General features: G+C 44.4%; 1 protein-coding gene across 2 annotated transcripts in view; it reads right to left on the bottom strand.

Annotated features, from left to right (window-relative positions):
- Positions 1 to 26,560, bottom strand: part of RALGAPB (Ral GTPase activating protein non-catalytic subunit beta) — a 3,411,848-nt gene that overhangs the window by 2,418,910 nt on the left and 966,378 nt on the right. For both annotated transcript variants that reach the window (XM_044090192.1, XM_044090191.1), the window contains exon 9: positions 22,551 to 22,767. In XM_044090192.1, the coding sequence (XP_043946127.1) occupies positions 22,551 to 22,767 (217 nt within the window). The remainder of the gene's footprint in view (positions 1 to 22,550; positions 22,768 to 26,560) is intronic.

Genomic DNA, 26,560 nt, shown 5'->3' on the forward strand with positions numbered 1-26,560 from the left:
TCTTGGGTGGCAAAAGCTAGGGTACCTTTTTGGCTGGGCTTGTATAGGCCCCAGGGCCAATAGCCTAGTACCTACCTAAGAACCTATGAGAGAGGTGTAAAGTTGCCACTGAATCTGTCAGCCAGTATATTGGCAATATCTGTTGGCTCTGTATAGGAGGTACCATTGTGCAGTAGCTCACAGCAAATCTGGGTATTGCCATGGAGATTCTTTACATAATTATAGAAGGCCTTGTGGTTGTCTTTACTACCTGCTGCAATTCTGTTTTCATAGCTAGCTTTAGAGGATTTGATGAGGGATCTCAACTTTTTGTTGAGGCTGATAAGGGAGTTTTTCCAGTCTTGGGACTTCAACCTTATTCCACATCAGTTTCCTCCTTCTGTTGTAGAGTTTGTTTATGGCAGGGAACCACCAGATTGGCTTCCTTTTTTTTGGAGGAGAGCATCTTGGTTCTACTGGGAATGGCGAGATCCATGCATTTGTGTATGCGTTCATACAGTGCACTGGTGTATGATTCAGCAGTCATGCAACTGATCTCTATTTGCATGGGTGCAGTGAAGTTAGCCACCTCTGTTTTTAGGAGCCCAAAGTTAGCTTTGGAAAAATTTTTCACGGTGGTTACTTTTGCAGGGGTGGGAGGGATGTGGATTTCCAAGGTGATTAGTTTGTGGTCGGATCTAACCAGGGAGGAGTTTGCAGCACTTCTACTAAGTACTGTTTCTACATAAATTTAAACAATTTCAAGGTTCAGTGCTGGAAGCAGAAATAGTTTGTCTATCCCTGACTGCAAAAGCATTACCCTAACAATAGACATGTAAATTGCCTACAGCTGACCACTTGAGTTTATTTTAGCAACTTTATTATAACTTTTAGGTGGCTTGCCTCACTAGCTAACTATAAATGTTGCACAGCTCTATCATCTTATGATCTTGCACTGAATTTGTGCACTGTACAGCTCCCTATCAGTTTTTCCATTCTCATTTCTACTCAAATACTTTCTGCAAGTTTTCCCACATTACCCTACTATTATTTAAGGAGTTTAGCGCGACTTGTTGTGCTCTGTTCTTAATGGCTTGCTTGTAGAGGTACTTACCCAGTTTAGCATTCATGCAAGCCATCCACTGACTCCCCAGTCAATGAATTTATGTACTGAAATAATACAGAACTGCATTTTAAGCATTGCGCTTTGCCCAGAACCAGACTTTCAATTCAACACAGGTAAAACCAGTTATGCAAGCACCTAATCCAATGTTAAATTTCCTGCTGTTCAGCTCAAGTGATGGCAAAATACACATAAGCAGTACACCTGTAGTTGAATAGGCAATCTTTACTGTAGAGGTACATATATGGTGAAACTTAGGTGGCTGCCTAAGTTTGAAATTACACCGCCTGTGCCATTACCATCACCATTACAAAACACTGAGGTTAATGTTGCCATAAGCATTAGGGTGCTCTGCTAGCCTTATTCCATCTTATGTTCCTCCTTAAATGTAGTTGATAATGTTTGGGAGCAGACAATGGGGAAGCCCTGATATACCAGAGCCTAATGCCTGATCTAAACCACTCAGGCTTTCATGTCTGAGAATGTAGTCAGCTTAGCAAAAACAATAACACCCTAACATGTAAGATGCCCGGTCAACAATAACAATACGAATACCCTTAGATCTTTCCCTCGGGACCAGCATGCAGTTGTGAGACAGCAGTATGAACTTCTTGAGAGCGGATTATAAAAAGAAGGTACTACCCCAGTCACAGCCTCCATAGGCAGGTACACTAGGCTATCGGCCCAAGGGCTTACGTAAGCCTAGCCAGCAAGGTACCATAGCTTACGCCACCCAAGAAAGTTATTTTCCTGTGCCATTGTCCAGCAGAGACACAGAAGTGATCTGATCCCCGGGATGTATTTCCTATTTCCCATCCACTCATCAAGATTTTTCTTGAGGAGTGCTAATGAAGAACTTTGCTTGGCATAGATGGGTAGCTTGTTCCAGAGTATACAAAGTCTCTGGGACAGGAATCTATCCCTCCAGCATGTCCTGTTTATTGTGGTGACAAGGTTTAGGTCCACAGAGCGTGTAGCTCGGAGGGATTGGGATTTCTTTAGGTGTAGCATGTCCAACAGCTCTGGGTTTGACATAGCTTTACATGTTAAGCAGAGATCACCTCGGAGTAGGCGATATGCTACGGAGTAAAGCTGGAGTTTTTTGAGGTGGTCAGTGTAGGGCATTTGTTTGAGGCCGGTAATCCTCTTTGTGAAATACTTCTGTGGCCTTTCCAGCTGCTGCAGATGTCTTGTGAGGTACATTCCAAAAGGGGTGTTGTACTCTATAATGGGTCTAATGAGTGACGAGTAGAGGGGAACAATTACCTTTTTTTTCCTGGATGAGAACCCTTTTATGATGAGGACTTCTACAGGTGTCAGTGCTCAAAGATGCCAGGGCCAGGGACCTACAATAGGTACCCTCACAGAATCCATGCCCTCAAGCTTGAGTGGGACTGAAAGGCTCTCTAAGGTCTCCGTGTGTGTGCTGCCTGCTTCCCTTGCTACAACTTTCCTGGGCTTTTTTCCCTAAACTATGTTAGGTCCTAAGGGGTGGGAGCACCTACAGATGACACAGTTGAGACAAGTCATGTAGCCTAGTCCTACTTTTACATGTTCGCTTTTTTAAAGTCAAATTTTTCTTCCATTTACACTTAACTACAAATTAATCCTCACCAGATGGAAAAAGCGCTGAAGGAAGAAATTCTTTAGGTAAGATCAGTCTACCAAAAGCATTACTTGTTGGTAACTTCTTCACTGGACATCAGCAGTTTGGAAACAAACTGTTTACTTACTATTCATTCAAGTCCAGCACATAGTTGCGAAGCAGCAACTACTGCACAGTTCACAGAAAATCATAATAGACATAATAATGTTAGCCATAAAATGCAAGCTTAGTCGAAACAAAATTACCAAACTGGGTACTTTTCACTCTGGAAGAAGGTCTGGTGAGGCAACATACTGGCAATCAAACACACTGACCATTGCAAAAGACCTGAAGATGGCATGGACTGCTTTCCGCTTTCAATCCAGTGTCAATTCTGATGTGTTCAGGAGCGGCCTTAGGTCAACTGGTGCCCTAGGCAAAAGGGCTCCATGGTGCCCCCACACCACCCAGTGCCCTCATCTTGGTCTACCTACACCAAATAAATACTGGAAAAGTGCCCCTGCTACAGTGGCGTCCTAGGCGGCCGCCTTGTTGGCCTATGCTTAAGGCCGGCTATGTGTTCAGCAAAGCAAAAAGACCAGTCCATTAAGGGGTTATTCAAAGCTCTTGAATCCATGCAGCAAATTCCCGTTCATTATGAATGTTATCTAGTAGTAATTCCTTGGTCAGCACTTTACATTCCAATACAGTATACATTCAAAATGCTTGAAAAATGCAAGTAGAAATTGACTACATTCTTTTTGGCAATTATCCAGTAACATTAACTACTTTCAGTTCACTTTAATGCAAAAAATGTAGAAAAAAATTTATTCCGTCTAGTATGTACTCAATTACCACAGTTGCATTTGCTCTAAGAAATGAAACAGCTATATCACATTAAATGTGCAATGTGGCAAATTTTGCAAATTAGAAGTTATGTACTCACCATAACGTTCCATCTGAGTAGGTGTATTCATTTGTCTGCAACCTGTGGGTTATGGATCCGATATCGGATCCGAACCGGCATGGTTTTCCAGCTATGGATCCAAGCTCTCAGCTCCTCCCCTCACCCATAATGCCCTGCTCTACCCTCATGACCTCAGATCGAGTTTGCCAAAGCAACAATACCCTCAAAAGGGTAACAAGGAATATGCAGGAAACTGAAAGGCCAGGGGGATAGGAGGGCGGGATGGTTGCAGACAAATGAATACCCCTACTCAGATGGAACGTTATGGTGAGTACATAACTTCTAAATCTGAAGTAGGATATTCATTTGTCTGCAACCTGGGGGACAGGGTCCCCAGCTACCTGAATCTTGGGCGCCATCATGGAAGGATATTCCGGAGCACCGCGAGCCAAAGGATGCTCTACCCTAGATGCAAGATCCAACTTATAGTGAGAAATAAATGTATGAGATGAAGCCCACGTGGCTGCTGCACAAATATCATCTAGAGGAATCCTAGCCTTGAAGGCTGCCGAGGTAGATACTGACCGGGTTGAATGGGCATGAACACTCCCGGTGCGGGCCTTCCTGACGCTTGATAAGCCAATAAAATGCACTGTGAAATCCAGCGGGACAGAGAAACTTTAGAAATTGGTTTGCCCAAATTGAATTTTGCAAAGGAAATAAACAGCTGGTCGGATTGCCTATGACCAGCTGTCCTGTTGAGATAAAATCTAAGTTGCCTGTGAACATCTAGTGAGTGTAGCTTATATTCACCTTTGTTTTCATACTTAGGGAAGAAAACAGGGAGGTTAATGGATTGATTGATGTTTGCTTCAGAAGCGATTTTAGGAAGGAAGGACGGGTTGGTCCTGAGGGAGACACGGTCGGATGAAATACCAAGTAAGGAGGTTTAGCTGATAAAGCTTGAAGTTCAGAAACTCTCTTGGCTGATGTAATGGCTACCAAAAGGCTGTCTTGTAGGACAAGAATTTGAGATCCACCGTAGCAGCGGGCTCGAAGGGGAGCGGTCAAGGCCTGTAGGACCAAAGAAAGGTCCCAAGGAGGAACTGCTTGCTTTATAGGGGCCTGAGAAGGAAAGTACCTTTAAGAAATGTTTTGCACAATTTGGCTGACATAAGAGGATTAGACTCTTGACCAATGTGATAGTGAGAAATTGCCAATTGAACTTTGACTGTGGAACTGCTGGCACCATCATTAAAGAGAGAGGTTAGAAAATCAAGCACTACAGGAGAGGAACCGTGAAGGGATTTAGGCCTTGCCGCTCCACACAGAGAAGCGTTTCCATTTGCTTGGTAAACCTTTCTAGTGGATGGTTTATGAGCGCCACCAAAATAGCCTTTACCGGTGAAGAAATACGGAGTCCTTATCAGGAGTGGAACTGGAGCAGCCAAGCGGTCAGCTTCAGGTTGTCCAGGTTCGGAGGAGGAATGCAGGATGGATGGGATATCAGATCCGGAATGGGATCTAGAATCCAAGGAGGATTCACCGAGTGAGACCTTAGGAAGGGGAACCAGATCTGTCGAGGCCAGAATGGAGCAATGAGAATCATTCTGCAACCCACCCGAGAGGCTTTCTGAAGAACTTGCAGCATCAGAGGCAAGGGTGGATAGGCATACAGAAGACCGGGTGGCCAAGCATGCACCAGGCGTCTCTTGGGGTACCTCCGGAGGAGGTATTAGAGCGAAAAAAACTGTCGCACTTGGTGTTTGAGGGAGAAGCAAAAGATCGCATGAAGGGTTCCCCACCGTGCGAATATGCGTTCGCTACTTGACAATTGAGAGACCACTTTCGTAAGGGGTCAGAATGGTGCGACTGAGCTTGTCCGCTAGGATGTTGGACCGACCGGAATGCGTTGCTATGAGAAAGCGATTGGTGGAGATTGCCCATTCCCAAACTCTCATGGCCTCTCGACAAAGAGGGTAAGACCTTGTTCCCCCTTGCTTGTTGATGTACCAGACAACAGACATATTGTCCGATTGAATCGCAATTGTTCCCAAGGGAAGAAAGTCCTGAAGTGCTAGCAGCGCTAAGAGCACTGCTCTCATCTCTAGAACATTGATATGCAGTAAGGTCTCTGAATCGTTCCACGTGCCTTGGACTGTCCGGCCCGCCAAGTGCGCCCACCCGAGGGGAGGCCCGTGGTCACCGTGGCGAGAGGGGAGAAGCACAAAATGGGCGCCTCGTGGAGATCCGGGAGTGGAGCCACCACAAGAGGGACCGCTTGCAAGCCTTGCTGATCGCTATGGGATGATGCATGGGGAGAGCAAGGTATGACCACTGTACTAAGAGCGTCCACTGTAGAATGCATATTGAGCCTGGCAAGAGGAAGAAGTGCTATCGGCGAAGCCATGGACCCTAGAGCCCTCAGGACCAACTCCGCTGGAACAGAACATGAATGGAGAATGGCCGCACCTGGAGCTGCAGATTTAGAACTCTGTCCGCAGTGAGGAAGGCTCGTAAACTCCTTGTGTCTAGTCTGGCCCCTATGAAATCTAAGAGCTGAGTGGGTGCCAGGTTGGACTTGTTTGTATTTATTGTGATGCCCAGAAATGGAGCAAGATGGAGAAAGGAGTCTGGCCGAGAAGTAGATGCCTTGTTGGGGCGGTAAGGAGCCAGTCGTCCAGGTAGGGAAAGACCTGCACCCCTGAAGCCTCAGGTGGGCCGCTACCACTGCTAGTACTTTGGTAAACACCCTGGGGGCTGTGGTGAGACCAAAGGGAAGGACCCGGAACTGGTAGTGACTGGCTCCCAGCCAGAAGCGGAGAAACCTCCTGGGCGCCTGTCCATTAGGATGTGGTTATGCAGCGTCCTTGAGATCTATCGAGCACATCCAGTGGCCTTCTCCCAGAAGGGGAGAATAGATTGTAGAGTGACCATTGAATTTTTCTTTGGGGACTGCCAGATTCAAGAGAGAGAGGTCTAGGATTGGTCTTAGTTCCCCGTCTTTTTGGCACTAAAAAGAATCTGGAGTAGAACCCTGATCCGATCTGGTCTGGGGAACGGGCTGGATGGCTCTTTTCTCTAGCAGATGGCCAATTTCTGCCAGCGGCCTCCCTTGACCGGGTGGTACGTCTGGGAGGGACTTCATCTTTGGAAGGTGAAGGAAAGGAATGCGATATCCCTGGATATGATTTGGAGAACCCAGCGGTCCGATGTTATGGACTCCCATGCCGCTAGGTGCCCAGCGTCCCGACTGCCTCCAGAGTAGAGCAGTCGGGCAACCCCTCAGGGTTGCTGCTTGGCGGGCCGTTCAGAGAAAGGTTCCCTGGACCCGAAGTTTCTGGGAGCCCCTCTGCCTCTAGGGCGTCCTCCCTGTCCTCCTCTGCCACGGAAGGACTGGTTGTCCGGAGCAGGCTGGGACTGCTGCGACTTCGGAACCACATCTTCTTCTGACCCTTTTGGTTCCTAGAATAGGGCCTCTGGGGTGCAGAGAAGCGGATTCCGGCAGACAGCGTCTTCCGTCCTTCTCGCTCTGAGTCAACGTCGCGAACGGTCTTGCCAAACAGAGCAGAACCATCAAAGGCGTTAAGCGGCGCCTTGAAGGGCTCAGAAAAATGCAGTGGCGGAGCCAGGCCTGGCGTCTAGTGACCAGTCCTGTCCCGCAGCTCTAGCGGCGCCCTCCGTAGCATGGGAGAGTAGCAGCATAGAAGTATTTGTGACTGACCTAAGAGTGGCCATTTTGGTGGAGTGCAGAACTCTGTCCTCCTCGAAATGGACTCAGGGGATGCAGCGTACTCCTTAATAAGGTCTCGCTGCATCCGAATAACATGTGCCAAATAGTTCAGCGCCCTTACGAGAAGGTCGCCGAACTGAACATCCGCTTCCCCAAGCGGTCCATCATCCGAGACTCCTTGCTCGGTGGGTGGACTGAGGGACTCTCCTGAGCCAGTTCCCTCTTTGTGGCCGCCATCAACATGGCATCTACAGGAGGCCCCTTACTCCAATGGGTCCTGTCGGAGGCGGGCTAAGGATCCTATCAGGTCTTTTGGGAATTGGCTCCACGGTGTCCGGTTCCTTCCACGCCCTGGTGGTAATAAGGTCTACCAGGGGTCGGCAGGGGACACCCAAGAGGTAGACGGGCCCGTTTGAATGCCTCCAAGAACACGGACTCGTCCGAGGAAGACTTGGGGCAGACCACCCCTATCGGAGCATTTCCATGATGTCTCCGAAGGAGACATCCTCGGGGTGACCGTGGGGAGCCTTCCCTTCCTCCAAGTCCGTGTCTTCAGTGAGAGACTCGGGGAGTCAATGTGCCTCCTTTTGCGCGTATGCTAGCGAGGGCCTCCTCTGGGGGCTGTCAGAGGAGTCCTCGCGAACAGCAATTTGCTCCATGGGAGCAACTTGGGGCACAAGCGGGCTGTCCCAGGGGCCGGATGGTGGAAGCCTGGCCCAGTGCAGAGGGAGCTGGGGAGCGAAGCAAGTGCCGGGGTCGGAGACCCTCAACAGAGCCCTCTCCACTACATCAAAAGCGAAGGGAGCCGACCTCGATCAAAGGATCCGACAATCGGCTCCCTCGGATCCGAAGAGTGGATCGGAGCGGCGCCGCACTCGGATCCGGCGGGACAGTGCGCTCCGACACAGACGGCGCCGAAGGAGCACTGATCCCCGGATCCGGCTCGGATCCAGGCTCCGAGATCGGATCCGGCACTTTTCGAGGGCAGGGTCGGATCCAGTACCAAGTACTATCGGCTCCGACCTCCCCGGCTCGAAGCTGCTCGGCTCCAGTCGCTCCGAACCCGGATAGCGGGTCGGAGAAGGAGCAATAGGCTTAAAAGGGTGTTGAGCTCCCCGAGGGGAGGCAAGACACTCCCATCTGCATCTGGGCCTGGATGAACCTTCTCATCATCCGGTCCAGATCAGCATCGAGCTATGGGTAGATCTCGGCGAGGCTACCGAGGTAGGCCTGGAATGCCTCCTCGATAGCCTCGGCGGAGATCGGGTCTCCTCCTCCTCAGGACCGGTGAGAAGCACACAGGGGACCGGAGCCGAGAAGGAGGAGACCAACCGACAAGGAAGCCGGGAGAAGCCAGCTTGGCTGGCGGGGCCGAACAGGTCTCGGCCCGCGGTGCTTGCCCTCTCCGGTCCTTTAGATGCATCCCTCTCCTCTCCTGAAGCGGGAGTTTGAGTCCCAGGAGCAGGAGGGGGTGCCACAGGGAACAACTGCAGCCGCGAGGTCCCGAGTAAAGCCGGAGGTGGTCAGTGTAGGGCATTTGTTTGAGGCGGTAAAAATACTTCTGTGGCCTTCCAGCTGCTGCAGAACCCTTTATGATGAGGACTTCTACAGGTGTCAGTGCTCAAAGATGCCAGGGCCAGGGACCTACAATAGGTACCCTCACAGAATCCATGCCCTCAACCTTCAGTCGGACTGAAAGCCTCTCTTAGGTGTCCCTGTGTGTGCTCCCTGCTTCCCTTCCTACAACTTTCCTGGGCACCCTAAACTATGTTAGGTCCTAAGGGGTGGGAGCACCTACAGATGACACAGTTGAGACAAGTGCTGTAGCCTAGTCCTACTTTAACATGTTCAAGTCAAATTTTTCTTCCATTTACACTTAACTACAAATTAATCCTCACCAGATGGAAAAGCTGAAGGAAGAAAAGGTAAGATCAGTCTACCAAAAGCATTACTTTGGTAACTTCTTCACTGGACATCAGCAGTTTGGAAACAAACTGTTTACTTACTATTCATTCAAGTCCAGCACATAGTTGCTAAGCAAACTACTGCACAGTTCACAGAAAATCATAATAGACATAATAATGTTAGCCATAAAATGCAAGCTTAGTCGAAACAAAATTACCAAACTGGGTACTTTTCACTCTGGAAGAAGGTCTGGTGAGGCAACATACTGGCAATCAAACACACTGACCATTGCAAAGACCTGAAGATGGCATGGACTGCTTTCAATCCAGTGTCAATTCTGATGTGTTCAGATGGTCCACACCACCCAGTGCCTACCTACACCAAACAAGATCTGAGGTCATGAGGGGTAGAGCAGGGCATTATGGGTGATTCAAGGAGCTGAGAGCTTGAATCCATGCAGCAAATTCCATGCATTATGAATGTTATCTAGTAGTAATTCTCCGTCTAGTATGGATCCATAACCCACAGGTTGCATTTGCTCTAAGAAATGAAACAGCTATATCACATTAAATGTGCAATGTGGCAAATTTTGCAAACAATAGTTACGTGCATCATTAACAGTCAACTACACAAACTCTTGCTTCTTGAAGAGCAGCTTACTGAAGGAAATGTGTGAAGCTGAAGGGAAATACTTCTAATATTGTGCCCATTCAACAAATCACTCAAAAAAAAAAAACTTGGTATTCTACTGGTTAACTGCCTTAAGTTTGGGGCTTTTGTCATCAATGTTTGCTGATAAAAGTGTTTATGGGTGTGCAACAAAGTATTCGCAAAGGTAAAAGTGGACTTTAAGCAGAGCAGAACCCAAAAATTAATCAAAGTCTGTGTTTACAAGTATGCAAAAAAACAGCAAAGGTCATCAAGAAAAAAAAGCAGTAAATGTGGCCTAACAAGGCAAACTATCACTCCATAAACACTTACTATGCCAAAATTTTGCAAGCAAACATTATGAAATGGGTTAATGTTAACCTCTCAGTTAAAAAGTTGGACTGTTTTTTTTTTTGCCAACACAAATGGATTTTAACCCAGAACTGCAGTCTTTTTTTTCTGTATTTATTACAAGGATATACAGCAAACTCTGTCAACCAGAACTCAAGCAACCAGAACAAAACAAAAAAAAAAAAAAAAAAAAAATCGAAGAAATACAGTACAATTTTCATGTGTTGCACTTTGTCCCCCCCGCAGAAACATACCTTATGTTTTTAGAGTTTTAGAGTTTTAAAAAGGAAGATAGGAATCAAGTCTCTCTCTCCCCAGCCTAAGAACAAATCAAAGCAAACAAATAGTATAGGGTACAGTATTAGTCTGAAACGGTGGAAAAAGCTGTCCAACTTTTAACAACTGGTACCTCAGCTTTTCGCCTTCAATGGATAAAACACACTGAAAACAGCCACTTCTTATATACAGGTTCAAACCGCCACTAACTACAACCAATTAACTTTTTAAAGTGTCAACACCATATTCTAATGGATATACACACATTAATAAATAACCATATCTTAAATAAATATATTTTAAATCATAATACATTATTTTTATCACTGTTTTAAACTTTTAAACATTTCATTCTTCAACATTTGTAACAAGCTTACGTCTTCTTCTTCTTTCAGCTTTTCCCGGTTAGGGGTCGCCACAGCGCATCACCTGTCTGGTCATGATTGGCAGTGGAGTTTTTACGGTGTCAAGTTGCCAGCCCGGAGCCCAACCTTCCACAGAAGTCACACAAACGCACACACTAACACCTAAGGCCAATTTAGAGTGTCCAATCCACTTATAGCATGTCTTTGGGATGTGGGAGGAAACCCACGCGACCACAGGGAGGACATGCAGACTCCGCACAGAAGGCACCCCAGCCGAGGATCGAACCAGAGAACCTCTTGCTGTGAGGCGGCAATGCTAACCGCCGTGGCCGCCCATTTATAACAAGCTTACTAATTTACCAGATTCATGTCAAGGTTGAGGGTCCTGGGATACAAAGTCCTATAGTTTACAATAAATTTACTCTCTAGTTCATTTAACTTCTTAACATCTCCCCCTCTCAGCAGGATAAGCTGTGCTAAAATACTAAAGAAAAATGAAGCAATATTACATCCTCATGTACGTTCACAAAATGTTCAGCAACTGGGCTCCACAGATTTTTATTGCGGATATCCCTCAGATGTTCCATAATTCTCACTTCAACAGCTTTTTGTTTGCCCAATATACTATTTAATATTTTTGCAAACTATATCCCACAATGTAAACTATACCACGAGTTATAATTAATGCTACTTCTACAAACAAACTTTTTACCACTGATACAACAACCCAAAATATTCTTAACACAACTACAGACCTTACAATGCCCACAAGCAAATACACCAACAGACTCCTGAGGAACATCAGTAAGAGCCATATTCAACAACTCCTTTAAATTAGCATAATGTCCATAAAAAAATGTAACAAATTTTGGAAACAAATTACGCACCCTTTCATCTTCACACACAATATAGCATAAATCCAAAATTGTCTCTCTCATTATCTCTGAAAACAGAGTACTTGAAAACAAAATACATATCCTTACCTCCAACCCCATCAGGCTCAGAAATGTTTTTTCAACAATATTCTTTCTCATTTTATTTCTAACCTTAGGTTTTCTTTCTAATATCTCATCTAGAGCTTGATGTACGACCTTCTCCTTATAACCTCTTTCCACATTTCCACAAGCCTTTCTTTCGTTTCCTAAAGAAACTTTAACCTACAACTTTCTTCAGAAGTATTTCGGGCAATACTCCTAAACTCACCTAATTAAAGTGAGTTTAAAAAGTGGGGGGTGCATACTATCTGCATGTAAAAATTATTTACTGCAGTAAGTTTCCTTAATGGTTTAAATTGGATTTTATTTCTTAAATCCACATAAAATTCCACATCAATAAATTGCATACAAGAATTACCTTTCAACATTGAGAAATTGTAAACCATGCCCATTCATATTAAACTCAGTACATTTTTAACTTGTTATTCAACTGTGCGATTCAAGCATTTTTTTGTACAGTATTAGTCTGGCCTATTTTTAATAGTAACTTTCAAGCAACCAGCAAAAAGAAGTTACGTACCCACCATAACGTTCCATGTGAGTTGTTCATCTTGCCTTCATTCTTACTGATGGGTTCGGAGCCAAATGTAAAAGCTCGAGGTCTTCAACCAGCACGTGGCCTACTCCCTATCCCATGATGCAATGGTGCTTCCCTCAGATCTTGTTTGCTGCCAACAATGGTATAAGCCATCTCCCAATATAGGAAAAGCATAGACTACACTAGATAAAGGTCAATTACAGCCATGCCTCACCTCAGGTTCTCGATCCTCAAGAAGCCTGGAAGGGGGATGGAGAGTGAGATGTAAGAATGAAGGCAAGATGAACAACTTGCATGGAATGTTATGGTGAGTACATAACTTCTTTATGTGAAGTTGTTCTATCTTGCCTTTATTCTTACTGATGGGATAGTGTCCCAACCACCATCTTCTTGAGTGGCTCACGGGAGTATATTCTTCAGGACAGTGGAACCAAAGGAAGCCCTGTCCCTGGAGGCCCTATCCACTTTGTAATGAGTGATAAAGGTACGAGGTCTTGACCAAGCAGGTGCTGCACAAATTGCATCTACTAGTAGTTTGTCAGAAAAAGCTGAGAAAGTGGAAACGGCTCTAGTTGAGTAAGCCTTTATCTTGTCTTGTAATGGTGTAGTCACTGAACTTTAAGTAAAGGAAATACAATCTGATAACCATTTTGACAAAGTGTGTTTTTTTTTTTTTACAACAGGAGCACCCTTACTGGAGTCTGAGAAAAAAACAAAGAGTTGATCCAGTTTCCTGAAATCCTTGGTCCTGTCTAAATAGAAGTGGAGCTGTCTGTGAACGTCAAGCACGTGCAGCATATACTCTGCCTTACTGCCATACTTGGGGAAGAATACGGGCAATTTTATAGACTGAGACTTGTTTCTGAACATACCTTTGCTAAAAATGATGGATTTGTCCATAGAGAGACTCTACCATTATGAAATATCATCTAAGGGGGGTTTAATGGACAAGGCCTGCAACTCTGAAACCCTCCGAGCAGAAGTAATAGCTACTAGAAAGATGGTTTTCCATGTGATATACTTTGGGCCACATGAAGAGACTGGTTCAAAGGGTGGTAGAATTATTCATGAAAGAACAAAATTTAGATTCCACATAGAAATAGGGGACTTGATGGGTGGTCTTAAATGTATAGTGCCTTTGAGAAATGCCTTCAAGAGTCTATGTAACATATTAGGGCCTTCCTCACCAAGATGGAAGTTGTAGACTGCAGCCATCTGAACTCGAATAGTCACGGCAGCTGCTCCCTCATTGAAAAGTTTTGTAAAAAATTCCAAAATAGAAGCTATTTGAGCTAAATAAGGATCATTATGATTCTGAAATGCCCATATTGAGAATCTTTTCCATTTGCTGAGATATAGCTTTCTAGTGGAGGATTTGTGACAGGATGTCAGTATATGCTGAGCTGCAGTTGAAAGTTTTGGAAGCCTGGCTATGTTTGGAATTGGAGCAGCCAAGCTGTCAGTTTGAGGGACTGAAAGGACGGATGAAGAGCCCCCATTGAGTGAATCAGGAGGTCTGGAACTGGGTCCAGGATCCAAGGTTCTTCCAATAGATGAGGCCGAAGAAAGGGGAACCAAATCAGGCGAGGCCAGTAGGGGGCTATCAGAATTATGGTCCTACCCAGGAGCACTGGCTTTCTGTAAAAATTTGGGTATCAGGAAAAGCATAAAGGAGACCTGGGGGCCAGTCGTGTACAAGTGCATCCCTTGGGGTTTCCCCCAGCAGGGGAATTAGGGCAAAGTAGTTGCTGCATTTCGTGTTTGTAGGTGTAGCAAAGAGATCGCAGCAAGGCTGACCCCATATTCAGAACATACCTTCCGCCACTTCTTTCTTTAGGGACCACTCATGAGGCAATAGAATTCCCCTGCTCAGCTTGGCTGCTATCATGTTGGACTTTCCCGGGATGTGTGTTGCTATCAGAAAGCGCTGGGTGGAGTTTGCCCATTGCCATACTCTCAAGGCCTTTCGACATAGGGGATAAGATCTGGTTCCTCCTTGTTTGTTTATGTACCAGACTACTGACATGTCTGTCTGGATTGCAATGGTCCCCAAAGGAAGAGAGTCTTGAAAGAACTGCAACGCTAGAAGTACCGCTCTCATCTCTAGGACACTGATATGCAGGTGAGCCTCGTGTTCTTTCCATGTGCCTTGGGCTCTTCTTCCCTGATAATGCCCCCCCACCTTATCAGGGAAGCGTCCGTGGTCACTATGGCAATCGGATTGGGTAGAAAAAGGGACGTCCTATCATTACACAATGCGATGTCAGCCACCACCGTAGGTCCTTCTTGCATGAATTTGTGATTACAATCTGATGCGATACTGGAAGTTCCTGAAAGGACCACTGTGTGAAAAGGAGCCATTGTAGTATCCGCATATGCATCCGACCCAGTGGAATTGCAATGACTGCTGCTGCCATTGTACCAGCAATTTAAAACTGAGGAAGCCAAGGCTTTTTCTTTTGAGAGAAGGGTTAGAACCTGTTGTCAAAGAGCACAAACCCTTTCTGACGGAAGTTTTAAGGTCACTGCGGTGGTATGTCCAGATCTGCTCCTATAAAAAATGGTATGTTGCGATGGCAATAAGGCAAATTTTTCTAAATTTATGGTAATGCCAAATGACAACATAGATTTATAGCAGTGTCCCTTGGCTGAATGAGCTGATGCCTGGTGGTAAAGGTTAGGAGCCAGTTGCCTAGGTATGGAAACACCTGGAATCCCAAACGTCTCAGGTGAGCTGTGACTACTGCCATGCATTTGAACACTCTGGGGGGCTGTTGCGAGACCAAAGGGTAGTGATTGAAACTGGTACTGACTGGCCCTCAGCCGAAAGCGCAGATGATCTCGGGATGGTCTGTCCATTTTTATGTGGCAGTACACATCCCGGAGATCTATCAAGCATATCCAATTGTCTTTTCCTAGAAGTGGGCCTGTGTGAGGGGGGCTTAACAGGCACTGATTTAACAGTTTTGGCTGCTTTAGCCCTGGCAAAAGCCTTAATAGACATGGCTGCAGGAGGCCTAGCAGCACCACGTGCTGGGGTAGAGACATCCAAAGGGATGGTGTCTGATAAATCACTAGGAACCACAGTAGTAGGCAAAACTTCTGAGGCCGATTCAACTAAGGTAGCAGGAGCCTCAGTAGAAGTCATGGATTTGGCTGAAGATTGACCGGTTTTCTCGGTTTCGGCCGAAACCGAGACACTTGCGGCTTGCTTAACCATGGTTTCGGCCGAAACCGCGGACCGCGAGTGTCGGTCTTTTTCTTTGCGTTTTTTAACAATTTGGGTAGTTGGAGGATCCGACGGCATAATGTACGCAAAATCTGAGCCGAAAAACTGTTCAGCAAACTCCGACCGACGCCTAAGCGTTCGTCGGTTGAAGGAAGCACAGGCCGAACAGGCTGCTACGTCGTGGTCTGGGCCTAAGCAAGGCAGGCAGTAAGAGTGGAAATCTTTATGAGGTATTTGTTTCCCACAAGTTAAACAGTTACTGACTTTTTCTGACATCGGCTGAGGCAAGAAAGAGTCCCCAACGGGTACTTAGCTTTTAGAAGTCTTGGTAGTATTCGGTAGTAGTAATCTCTGGATCTGACCGACCGGCACTTGCGAACAGCTTATGCTTCGGGCGCCACGCGGCAAGAAAGACTGAGGAAAATGGCGTCGGCTGATGCCTTTATACCCGAAGACCAGCAGAGATGACGTCGGGTGAAGTGCGACATCAGCCGAAGCCGGACCCAGACTTTGGAATCCGGCCGACCGAAGGGCTGCCTGACGACAGGACAACCCATTTGTTATGACTGCAGATGCATCCTTGAAGGACATCTGGTACTGACTGGCCCTCAGCCGAAAGCGCAGATGATCTCGGGATGGTCTGTCCATTTTTATGTGGCAGTACACATCCCAGAGATCTATCAAGCATATCCAATTGTCTTCTCCTAGAAAAGGAGGAATCAACTGCATTGCAACCATCTGGAACTTTGTCTTCTTCACAGATTTGTTTAATCTGCCAAGATCCAAAATGGGCCTCCAGTTCCCAGTTTTCTTTGGAACTAAAAAGAACCTTGAGTAAGTTTCAGATCCTATCTGGTCTGCATGGACCGACTGGATGACTCTTTTTCCAGCAACATTTGAATTTCTATGGTTGCTTGCTCCCTGTGACTGGGTAGAACGTCTGGGATCTTTCATATAGAGGGTGGTGGGGTGGAAAAGGGAATACAGTAACGTGTGGATATGATGCTTTGTACACAGCTGTCTTTTGTTATTTGTAGCCAGGCATCTAGGTACAAATATAAGCATTCCCGACTGCCTCCAGAAATGGACAGGTGGGCCTCCTTTCAGGAGCACTGATAGGGCTTCCCAAAGAACTGTTCTCCGTCACCCAGATTCTGCAGACTCCCTCTCCTCTTGTTCACACCTGTAAGTGTTTCTTTCACTTTGGGTCCAAAAAGGGACAAGCCATCATAGGGGGTGTTGATAAAGGATGACTTAAAGGGCTCTGCAAATGAACATAAGTACATCCAAGAATTTCTCCTAAGAGCAATTCCTGTACCCACTGCTCTGCTCACTCCATCAGCTGCGTATGAAACCAGATGCATGGACAAGTTTATTACGGAATTAAGGATGGACAGCTGTGAGGATATTTTGTCTGAGACCCCCGCAGTCACTGAACCCTGAAGAGCATCTCCTAACTCTTTTAGGAGATCTCTTTGCAATCTAATGAAATGCGTAAGATAATTCAGCGACCTAAGAGCAAAAGTCACTGAAGTAAACATGCACTTTCCATATTTGTCCATTACTCTCAAATCTTTACTCGATGGATGGACTTGACATCGAAGTTTCGGATAACTCCTTCTTGGTGGCTACCACCATGGCATCAACAGGCACTCCCCTTGGTGAGAAAAGCTTTGTCCTGTGGTGAGGTAATAAACTTATTAGGTCTCCTAGGGACAGGTTCCACTGTACCTGGAGACTCCCATGCCTTTCGACAAACTAAGTCCATGAGTTCGTCGAAAGGCAGAGAAACCCAAGAGGTGGAGGGCTGAGACCCGAAAGCCTTCAGGTAGGCTAACTCATCATCAGTAGGTTTGATGGGTTGTTAATCACCCCTCTGAGAATCTCTAAGATATCTGCAAAGGAGATATCTTCTGAAGGTGACCGTGGGGAACCTTCTGAATTATCCAAGTCAGTTTATGAAGTGACGGATTCCTGAGAGGAGACCAGATGCTTCTTCTTGCATAGCCTCTTCCGAGGGACCTCCTCAGTGGCAAATTCTGGTGAGGTCTCAGAAGAGCAGGAATCACCAAATGGGGCTTCCTGATGCTCTGGGTTACTACGCTTTTGTGGAATCTGTGATGACAAGGTAGACACCAGCACTTTAGGCGGAGAAGCTGCTGGTCCTGACAAAGTGGTTGTCCGTGGGAATAATAATCCCCTCATGGCGTCGAAGGACCCTGGGCTCTGATGCAAAGGAACTCTTGGATCCGAAGATACAGTTTATTCCCTTGGCATCAAGATGGTAGGCTCCGAGCCAGAGGTAGTTGCCGAACTCAACCGTGCCGAAGTCCCGAGAGGCAAAGATGGGCCCAAAAGATCAGTTCAACTATCCTCCCCGGACCTGTCTCTGTCGGCACCAAAGCAGTCCTGGAGCAGGTCTTGGTACCGACAGCTCGACTATCATCAAGTCCGAGCACTCCATCTCCACAACCTTGAGTCAGATCGGAGCAGAAAGTTTGGACGGTTCCGAAGCACTAAGGGTCGACCCCGACAAAAGCTTGACCAATGCCGATGTCTGCAGAAGCCTCTGCACCACATGATCCACATCAATGTCTGATAGGCTTCTTGAGGACTGACAGGACAGAGCCAAAGTCTCTACAGATTGCAATATCAGAGATTTCGGAATGAGAGATACCAGGGTCCAGTACCGGGGGCTGGCTCCTGACTGTGATAACCATCGGCTCCAAAGTCATTGGCACCAAGGTCGGTTTGTCAGATTTCAACTTACTGGATGACGGGGATTTTTCCAGCTGCAAAGATCCAGTACTGGAAGATCTTTTAGAAGATTTAGATGGCTTGGTGTGAGCTGTATGACCTTGTTCCAACGATTCCTGAAAGAAAGATTTAATCAAGCCCCTGACAATCTTGTTCTTCCTTTCTTGTAGTACTTGGGAACTAAAGGTGTGACAGATGGAACATGTTTCCTGTAGATGTAATGGACCTAAACAATTCACACAATTCATGTGCCCATCAGTATTGGACATTTTCTGTTCACATTTAGGGCATTTCTTAAACCCTGAAGGCTTAGACTGTTTAGCCTCCTTGTCTTTGTCTTTTTGGTCTGTCCACACAAACACAGAGTAAAGAGCTCTCTAAATGAGCTTATAACAAAAAATTAGCCTTCTACCTTAAACAGGCAATAAGAAAAAAATATATAATAGTAACACACAATACTATGAAGAAATGACTGTGCACAAATCACTGAAACACATTTCACTGAAAGTTATATATGGCCTTTTCTCCACTGTTGTGCAACCCTGGAGTTAGCATATATAGTAAGGGAGGTGTGAGGGGCGTAGCCCCACCACAGTTTGGATATATATTACATTTAGAAAAGATTAATTTCTTGGAATTGCAAGTATCCATGTATATAGTACAAAATATTTAATAGGAGGGGGGCTATGCCCCCCCACACCCCCCCACTATATAAACTAACTCTAGGGTCGCACTACAGTGGGGAAAAGGCCATATATAACTTTCAGTGAATTGTGTTTTCAGTGAATTGAGCTTTCAGCGAATTGTGCACAGTCATATGTGTTTCAGTGAAATGTGCTTTCAGTGAATAGTTCTAGACCCACACATACATACACACATATATATATATATATATATATATATATATATATATATATATATATATATATATATGGATCTAGGACTGTTGAACGTTAAGTTCAACAGTCCGAATCCACTATCACCGAACACACTAACGAAAGTGCTTTCACAGAAAAAGCGCTTTCATTAAAATGTGTTAAAAAAAAAAAAAACATTACGTTTACGTTTTTGCAGGGGGGGCAAGCCCCCCTGCACCCCCCACCCCCCCTTTTATATTCTCACTCCGAGGTCGCACTACAGTGGGGAAAAGGGAATTTTGCCTTATCCCCATTGTAGTGCGATCTCCGCAACAGACATACTTACGCGAAAGTGCTTCTTCATTGAAAAGCACTTTCACTAAGTATGCCCGGCCGTTTCACATTCGGTGAAACGGCCCCTCGAGCATTAGTCCTGGACCCATATTTTATATATATATATATATATATATATATATATATATATATATATATATATATAGATAGATATATACACACACACACACATATATATATATATATATATATATATATACATATATATATATATATACATATACACATGTATATACATACACACATACATTCACAGACGGTTACCTATATAACAAACACTCTGCACAATAACAGCAAGTTCTAACTACTATTATTTGAAATACATAACTATCACTCTAAGAGGAATAGGGAGACTAACAAAAGCCTTTAAACAGGCCATGAAGAACTACAAGAAAAAGAGCACACTAGTGGAAAATGCGAAAGGCAATGTAAGTAACAACTATCCTAACTAAACAAATTTTATCTGGAACTATACAATTCTAAGTAAAAATGAAAATAAAACAAATCTTCACTGTCCAGAGCTGGTGAATCGCACAATCTGTTGCAGAGGCAAACGAGATCTGAGGGAAGCACCAGTGCATCACGAGATAGGGAGTAGGCCACAAGCTGGTTGAAGACCTTGAGCTTTTGCATTAGGCCGAGTCAGAGCCAAGGATCAGCTCTGAACCCATCCGTAAGAATGAAGGCAAGATAGAACAACTTCACATCTACAGTTATCTGGCCTCTACCAATCCCCATGGGTGCCGGTTAACTGAGAGTTTACTATAGCTGTTGCTCTCCAGCAGCACCCACTTACAGTACAGCTGCTGTATCCTTCTCCCAGTGTGAAATCATGGTCACAGTTCTTATCACTTCAGCAGAAGACACAAATATTCTGAGCTCTTACCTACGCACATCCAGTATCAGACATAATACATCAGAGATCACAGGAAGTACACACAGCACAGTCAGCCAGACCATTACCTTCTTACACAAATTAAAATAACAATTCAAACAATAAACATAGTAAAAGACAATTCAGACAATGTAAATATGTCAAGAAAAGCATCTACCCCACGAACAAAATGCTTACTCAGGTTCATTTAACAGTTTACACTTACAAAGACAGACACCAATGAAACCCATTCTAAAGGCACATTCTTTTCATTTCTACTAGGTAAGAGGTGGTTACAGAGTATGGTGATGAACACTGACACCAAAGTCTACTTCATACAGCTCCCTAATTTCGACTTCCACACAAAGTCAAACATTTGACAGGCTTGCCTCTCCACCTAGAAAAGAAGAGTCCTTTGGCTTTCTAGTCTCTTCTTCCCACCCCCTACCCCTGGTAGTCTGGCAACCATAATTTGTTCCATCAAGTGATTTTGCAATGTTACTTCTGGAGTCCCTGAGTTTCAGACATCCATTAGATTACAGAAACGTCATCACTTTGACAGAATGTGCTATTCACCTTTTCTGACAATTTTCATTATCTAGTCTACTGACAAGAAATCATATACCTTTTGTTCATATTACCAGGTAATCTACAACTTATTCGATTTTAATTAAGTTTGCCTCAGAGTGAAGCTCTGCAGTTTACTTTTTTTTGTGAGCAAGACAGCAGGTGAAGAACCAGTATTACAGGCCCTTTGTCAGTTACTGAAGTTACCAGCATTTTTAAAGACTCCACTGGGAACAATCAACACAAAGTAATTCGAAAAAACATATTTCAGTTTCCTCTAAAACCCAACTGCAATGACTGAAGCAAGTATTTTACAGAGGGGCAAGCCCCCTGCACCCCATGTGAGGGCCAAACCAACAATACCCCCTGACTTTGTACATACTAATACCATCTACAACTGTGAAAAACCAGAAAGCTCCCAATAAAGTACACAGCAGTCTGGCACAAAAAGAAATTCACCTGTGAATTTGAGGTGATTTCGACCATATACGTTTAGGCAGTTTAAACCTGATCAACTGTCAATTACTGGTAGGGAAACCTTTTTTTTTAAATTTTCTTGACTAATTGTTACATAGTCAAATGAAATACATTGCTATTACTGCTGCACTAACTTTACTGTGTCACAGACTTCTTAACAGCTCTGTACCAAGAAGCAGCTTCCATCTTCTCCTGTTCCCTCTTATAAACCACTTATGCCCTGTCCCAACACCACAAAGCAGCTGTGTACCAAGCAGCAGCTTCGATCCTTTTCTGTTCCCTCTTCTAAAACATATATGCCCTGTCCCAACACCATAAAGACTACTCACTCTCACTTTCCCCATCTTAAAACTAACTATCCTTTCTCACCCTTTTATCCCACAACAGACTCACCTGGAGAACCCTTAGACTGATATGCCTTACAAGAACCAATTTTAAAATAAAATAAAAAAAAAAAAAAAAAAATGAAATCAGCTAATTAGTACTTTAAAGGATGATATGAAAACAAAATGGGGATGTAATGCACCTTAAATTGCCTACTGACAAAAAGCACACATGCTATCAAAATCCAAACCCCAAACTGAGGAAAGGTCAGGTAATGTCCTGAAAACAGTACTCTAGTGAAGTGATACAAATGGATCCAACATGAAGTGCAAGCTACCCAAAAAACAGGGCAGACAAAAAGTGGAAACAGCAGCAGATGTGAAGAATGGAACCATAAAAGGTGAACACTGCATAGAACCCACAGTAATATAAAAAAAGCTTATCAGTCTGGATTAGTTTGTAATTCAAATCATCTGTTTTTTCTCTTCAGACATGTTGCTCCACTCTGAATGCCTCAAAACAGAGCACTTGCTCCCAGCAATATTTTAAGTGTTTCCTGGCATATAAAACATTTCACTGTGTTCATTCACCTGGAAGGAAGCAATCACACAAATTGCATTTGCATTTAAATTGGGTATTAATCTTGCAGGTAAGAAATGTTAAAAGAAAGAAAACAAGATTTTGTTTCTCCAGCTTATGTACTTACCAGACATGCTGCTGTCCCTGTTTATTCCATTGTGGAGCTTGCAGTACACCAATGCCGCATCGAACAGCCAAGTACCAAACAGATTTAGAATGCTATTCACCTTTGGTCTGGCAGGGGCAGGTAATGGTCGTGGCTCACAGCTGGTCTGGTTGGGACTAGATAGGGGAGATGTACTGGAAGGTTGGCACTGAACTTTGGAGGGATGTGTAGCTCCAGTCTATTGATGGTTTATAAAACAGAAAAAAAAGGTGAAGCATACAACATTTAAATAGTTTACCTGTGGTACAAGGCAATTCAAGTTCTTTTTACACTGAATAAAAGACATATCATTCAATGAAACAAACTGAGTTACCACAGCAGCATGTCAGAACAGCTCTGTATCTAGAATAAATAACTAACATTCAGACAACCTTGTACTGTACACATGCCATTACACTTAACTGATTTACCTAATTCAGACAATTCATTTGGTTTCTAATCCTCTCAATCATGCATTTCTGCTCTCATGCACAAACTGTCCTTTGTCTTAGAGCTACTCATACCTTTCAAATATGAGATGGCTAGTACACCCATGTCAATTCAGTGTGCCATAGCATGCAGTGAAGTGAAACAAGCCTGCTTATAAAAAATGCAGCTATTAGTGTAGGTTCTAGTAAAAGGATAATACAGCTTGTGTAAGAACTTACCATAACAATAGATGTTCTACTGATCACTGTTGCAATATTCCAAACTGTTGGGTTATCTCGCTGATTAAGCTGGACGTCTGGCCAAGGTGCCAAAGTCAAAATCTTTCACATAGCCATACATCCAACATTTGACCAAAGCACGCAGGCATATGGGTGCATAAGCATACACATCAGTATAATTCTTCAGACTATCTCCAAGCTAGCAAGCTTGAAGATGCCTGAGACACAAAAACTGGTCAGCTAAGACAGGACAAGCAGAAAGACAGGCAGATCCCCCTTGGTCTATGAGGAAAATGAAGGAAGAATCAGAGAAGGGGGAATATGTATGGAGTGAAAGAATACTGCAACAGTGATCAGCAGAACATCTACTGTTATGGCAAAGTTCTTACACAACTCTACTATGTCCTTCCTTAGAGTACTGTTGCAGTATTCCAAACTGTTCGGTGACTTCCAAAGCTAAAGCAGAACGAAGGGTGGTTGGAAGGGAAATAAAATAATTGCCTAGTAATACAGAGAGAACTGACCTGGCAAAGGTTGCTCTGGACATACAAAAGGCATCCACTCTGTAGTAGAATAAGCCTTATCTGAAGTGGGTAAGGATTTTGTCAAGTTGAGTATAGCAAAAGGAAATGGATTTAGAAATCCAGTTAGCAACATTTTACTTTGAAACGGTGTTTCTTAACTTGGAATCCTGGAAAGACAGATACAATTGGTCAAACTTGCAAAAAATCTTTAGTCTCATCTAGACAGGATCTGAGATGTCTATGCACATCAAGATACTGTATAATCTTTCCCTTTATTCTGTGGATTAGGTAAGAAAGTGGGAAAATTTACGGCATGACTGACAGACGGTTCATTTACTACTTTAGGCATGAAGGAGGGATTGGCCCTTAAAGACACACTGTCATTATGAAAAATAAGGAAGGGAAGAGAAGAGTTGCCTTAAGGGGCTGTAGCTCATAGATTCATCTGGTAGAGGTTAGGGCTGCCAGAAAAACAGTTTTTCCAAATAAAGAATTTGAGAGACACAGATGCTGCTGAGTTGAAAGGACGGAAACATTTTCTAGCACAAAGTTGAAGTTCCAAGCAGGAGGGATTAGCTTTCCTTTGAGGCTTCAGGTGGAGTACAGCTTTTAAGAACTGTTTCACCTCTAGTCTGGCCGGAAGTGGAGGATTCGGAGGTAGGCATGCAGATATGGCTGAAATCTGTGCTATAATAGAGGAGTATGCTATGTCAAACTACAACAGCTCCTATAAATAATACAGGACCACTGGGTTATTAGCCTGTACGGCATCCAGATTTTTATCCTGGTACAATATAGTAAATCTTTGCCATTTTGTAATGCAAGATTTCCTAGTAGTACGTTTCTTTGCCTCCTGGAGAAGCTTAAGCACATACTCAGCAAACATGACTAAAGGGGTTCAGAATCCTATCATCCATAATGTGTCGAGGGTGACAGATTAGGATGAAGTAGTGATCCCTTCTGCTGTGTGAGAAAGTCCACTGTGGAGGGAAACTTCTGGTAATGGCCCTTGGCTACACAGAATAGAAGGGGGAACCAGTGCTACTTTGCCCAATAAGGAGTCACCAGTAAGTTCTTTGGGTATTCTCTTTGGATCTTTAATAACACCTTGGGAGAAAGAAGAAAGTGGAGTCAAGGCATACAAGAACTGCCCTTTCCAAAAAAAAAAAAGGACAGAGTCCATTTTTCAAGCTTGAAGACAGTAGGTCTTGGTGCAAAAGAGCGGAAGTTATTTATTGTCAATGGAGGCAAAAAGATCTATTGTGGTAACCTCATGTAGACTACTGCCTGGGAAGACCTTGTTCGGCATCCATTCATGGGGATTTCCCTAGACTTGTTTATAAGGTCGGTCAGGACACTGTCTTGTGAAAGAATGTAAACTGCTTGGAGGGAGGGATTTGCTTTTGTGGCATACTCCCATGCCAAAAGACCCAGTCTGCGCAGTTGTCAAGATCTGGTGCCCCCTGCTTGTTTATGTACCACATGAGTGCTGTGTGCTTTGTGAACACTTTAAAGGGACATAGTTCCCAAAAATAGAAGAAGATCTGAAGGCTTGTATTAGTGCCCTCATCACCTTAAGATTAATGTGCTCTGATCTTAGATTATTTGTAGGCCACTGTCCCTGAACTCTCAGGGTGCCCATCCATGCTCTCCATGTATCACAATAAGTCTGTGTGTAGCTCCTGTTGTGGTGTCTGCAGTCAGGAGTGAAGACCTGGGTTGAGTTTTATCTGTGATATCCCCCACAGTATTTTTATCCTTAAGCAAGGCAGAAGAAGAACCTGTTTGTCCAGGGGATGAGAATGTGGGGACCAGATGGATTTTGAGTACCGCTGGATCTTCCTCATAGGGAATCTGGGAAAGGGACCATGGGGGTGGTTGCAGCCATGAATCCCAATGTTCTGAGGATTTTCCTTGCAAAAAAGAGGACCAAAGAAGAGGAGGGGAAAGTAACTGGTTAAACTTTTTACTTTGTCTGGTGGAAGAAAGCCCTGTCTGAGTTTGGTGTCTAGTCTGCACCTCAAGAAAATTAGTTCTTGGGTTGGTTTCATTGGTGAATTTTTAGGCTGGTTGCAAAACCTATGCCTTGAAACAGGACCAGCATGAAACTGTGATGAGTCAAGAGTACCTGCTGAGAAGACGATTTTATTAACTGGTCATCCAAATAAGGGAATATCTGGATTCTCAGAATTCAGCAGCAGGCTACAACTGGGGCAAGGCACTTTGTGAAGACCCTGGGGACAGGAGATAGACCAAAATACAAAGCACAGAACTGACAGTGTGATGAGCCAGTACAGAACCTCAGAAATTTCATGGAAGCAGAGTGAATAGGGATGTGGAGATGGGCATCCTTTAGGTCTAGGGACACTAGGAATGCTAGAGGAAGAATGAATGGAAGCAGATTTTGCACAGACATCATGAAAGATGGAAAAAAGAGAAAAGTGCTGAGGGTGGAGAGTTCCAGAATCTGTCTCCAGTCTCCTCTTTTTCTTGGAATGAAAAACAGTCTGGAATAGAACCATTTTCCTACAAAATGTGGGGGCATCAGTTCTACTGTGCCTTGCTTAAGCAAGGTTTGAAGAAAGAGATATAACAACTGTTTATGATTTTGTGGAGGAGGGGGCTTGACACCAGTGAATGGAGGCACTTCTTTCCAGAGCATTCTGTACCCATTCTGAATGGCTGAAAGAAGCCATTTGTCTAAAGTAATGAGTAGCCATGTTTTTAGAAATGAGGTAAGCCTTTTGGATAGAAGAAGAGATGGAATGAGGGGTAGACTGGGGAACACAGGGTAGTCAGC

This window comes from Protopterus annectens, chromosome 12.part0, assembly GCF_019279795.1.
Source record: "Protopterus annectens isolate FY-2018-M chromosome 12.part0, PAN1.0, whole genome shotgun sequence".
NCBI classification, from domain to species: domain Eukaryota; kingdom Metazoa; phylum Chordata; order Ceratodontiformes; family Protopteridae; genus Protopterus; species Protopterus annectens.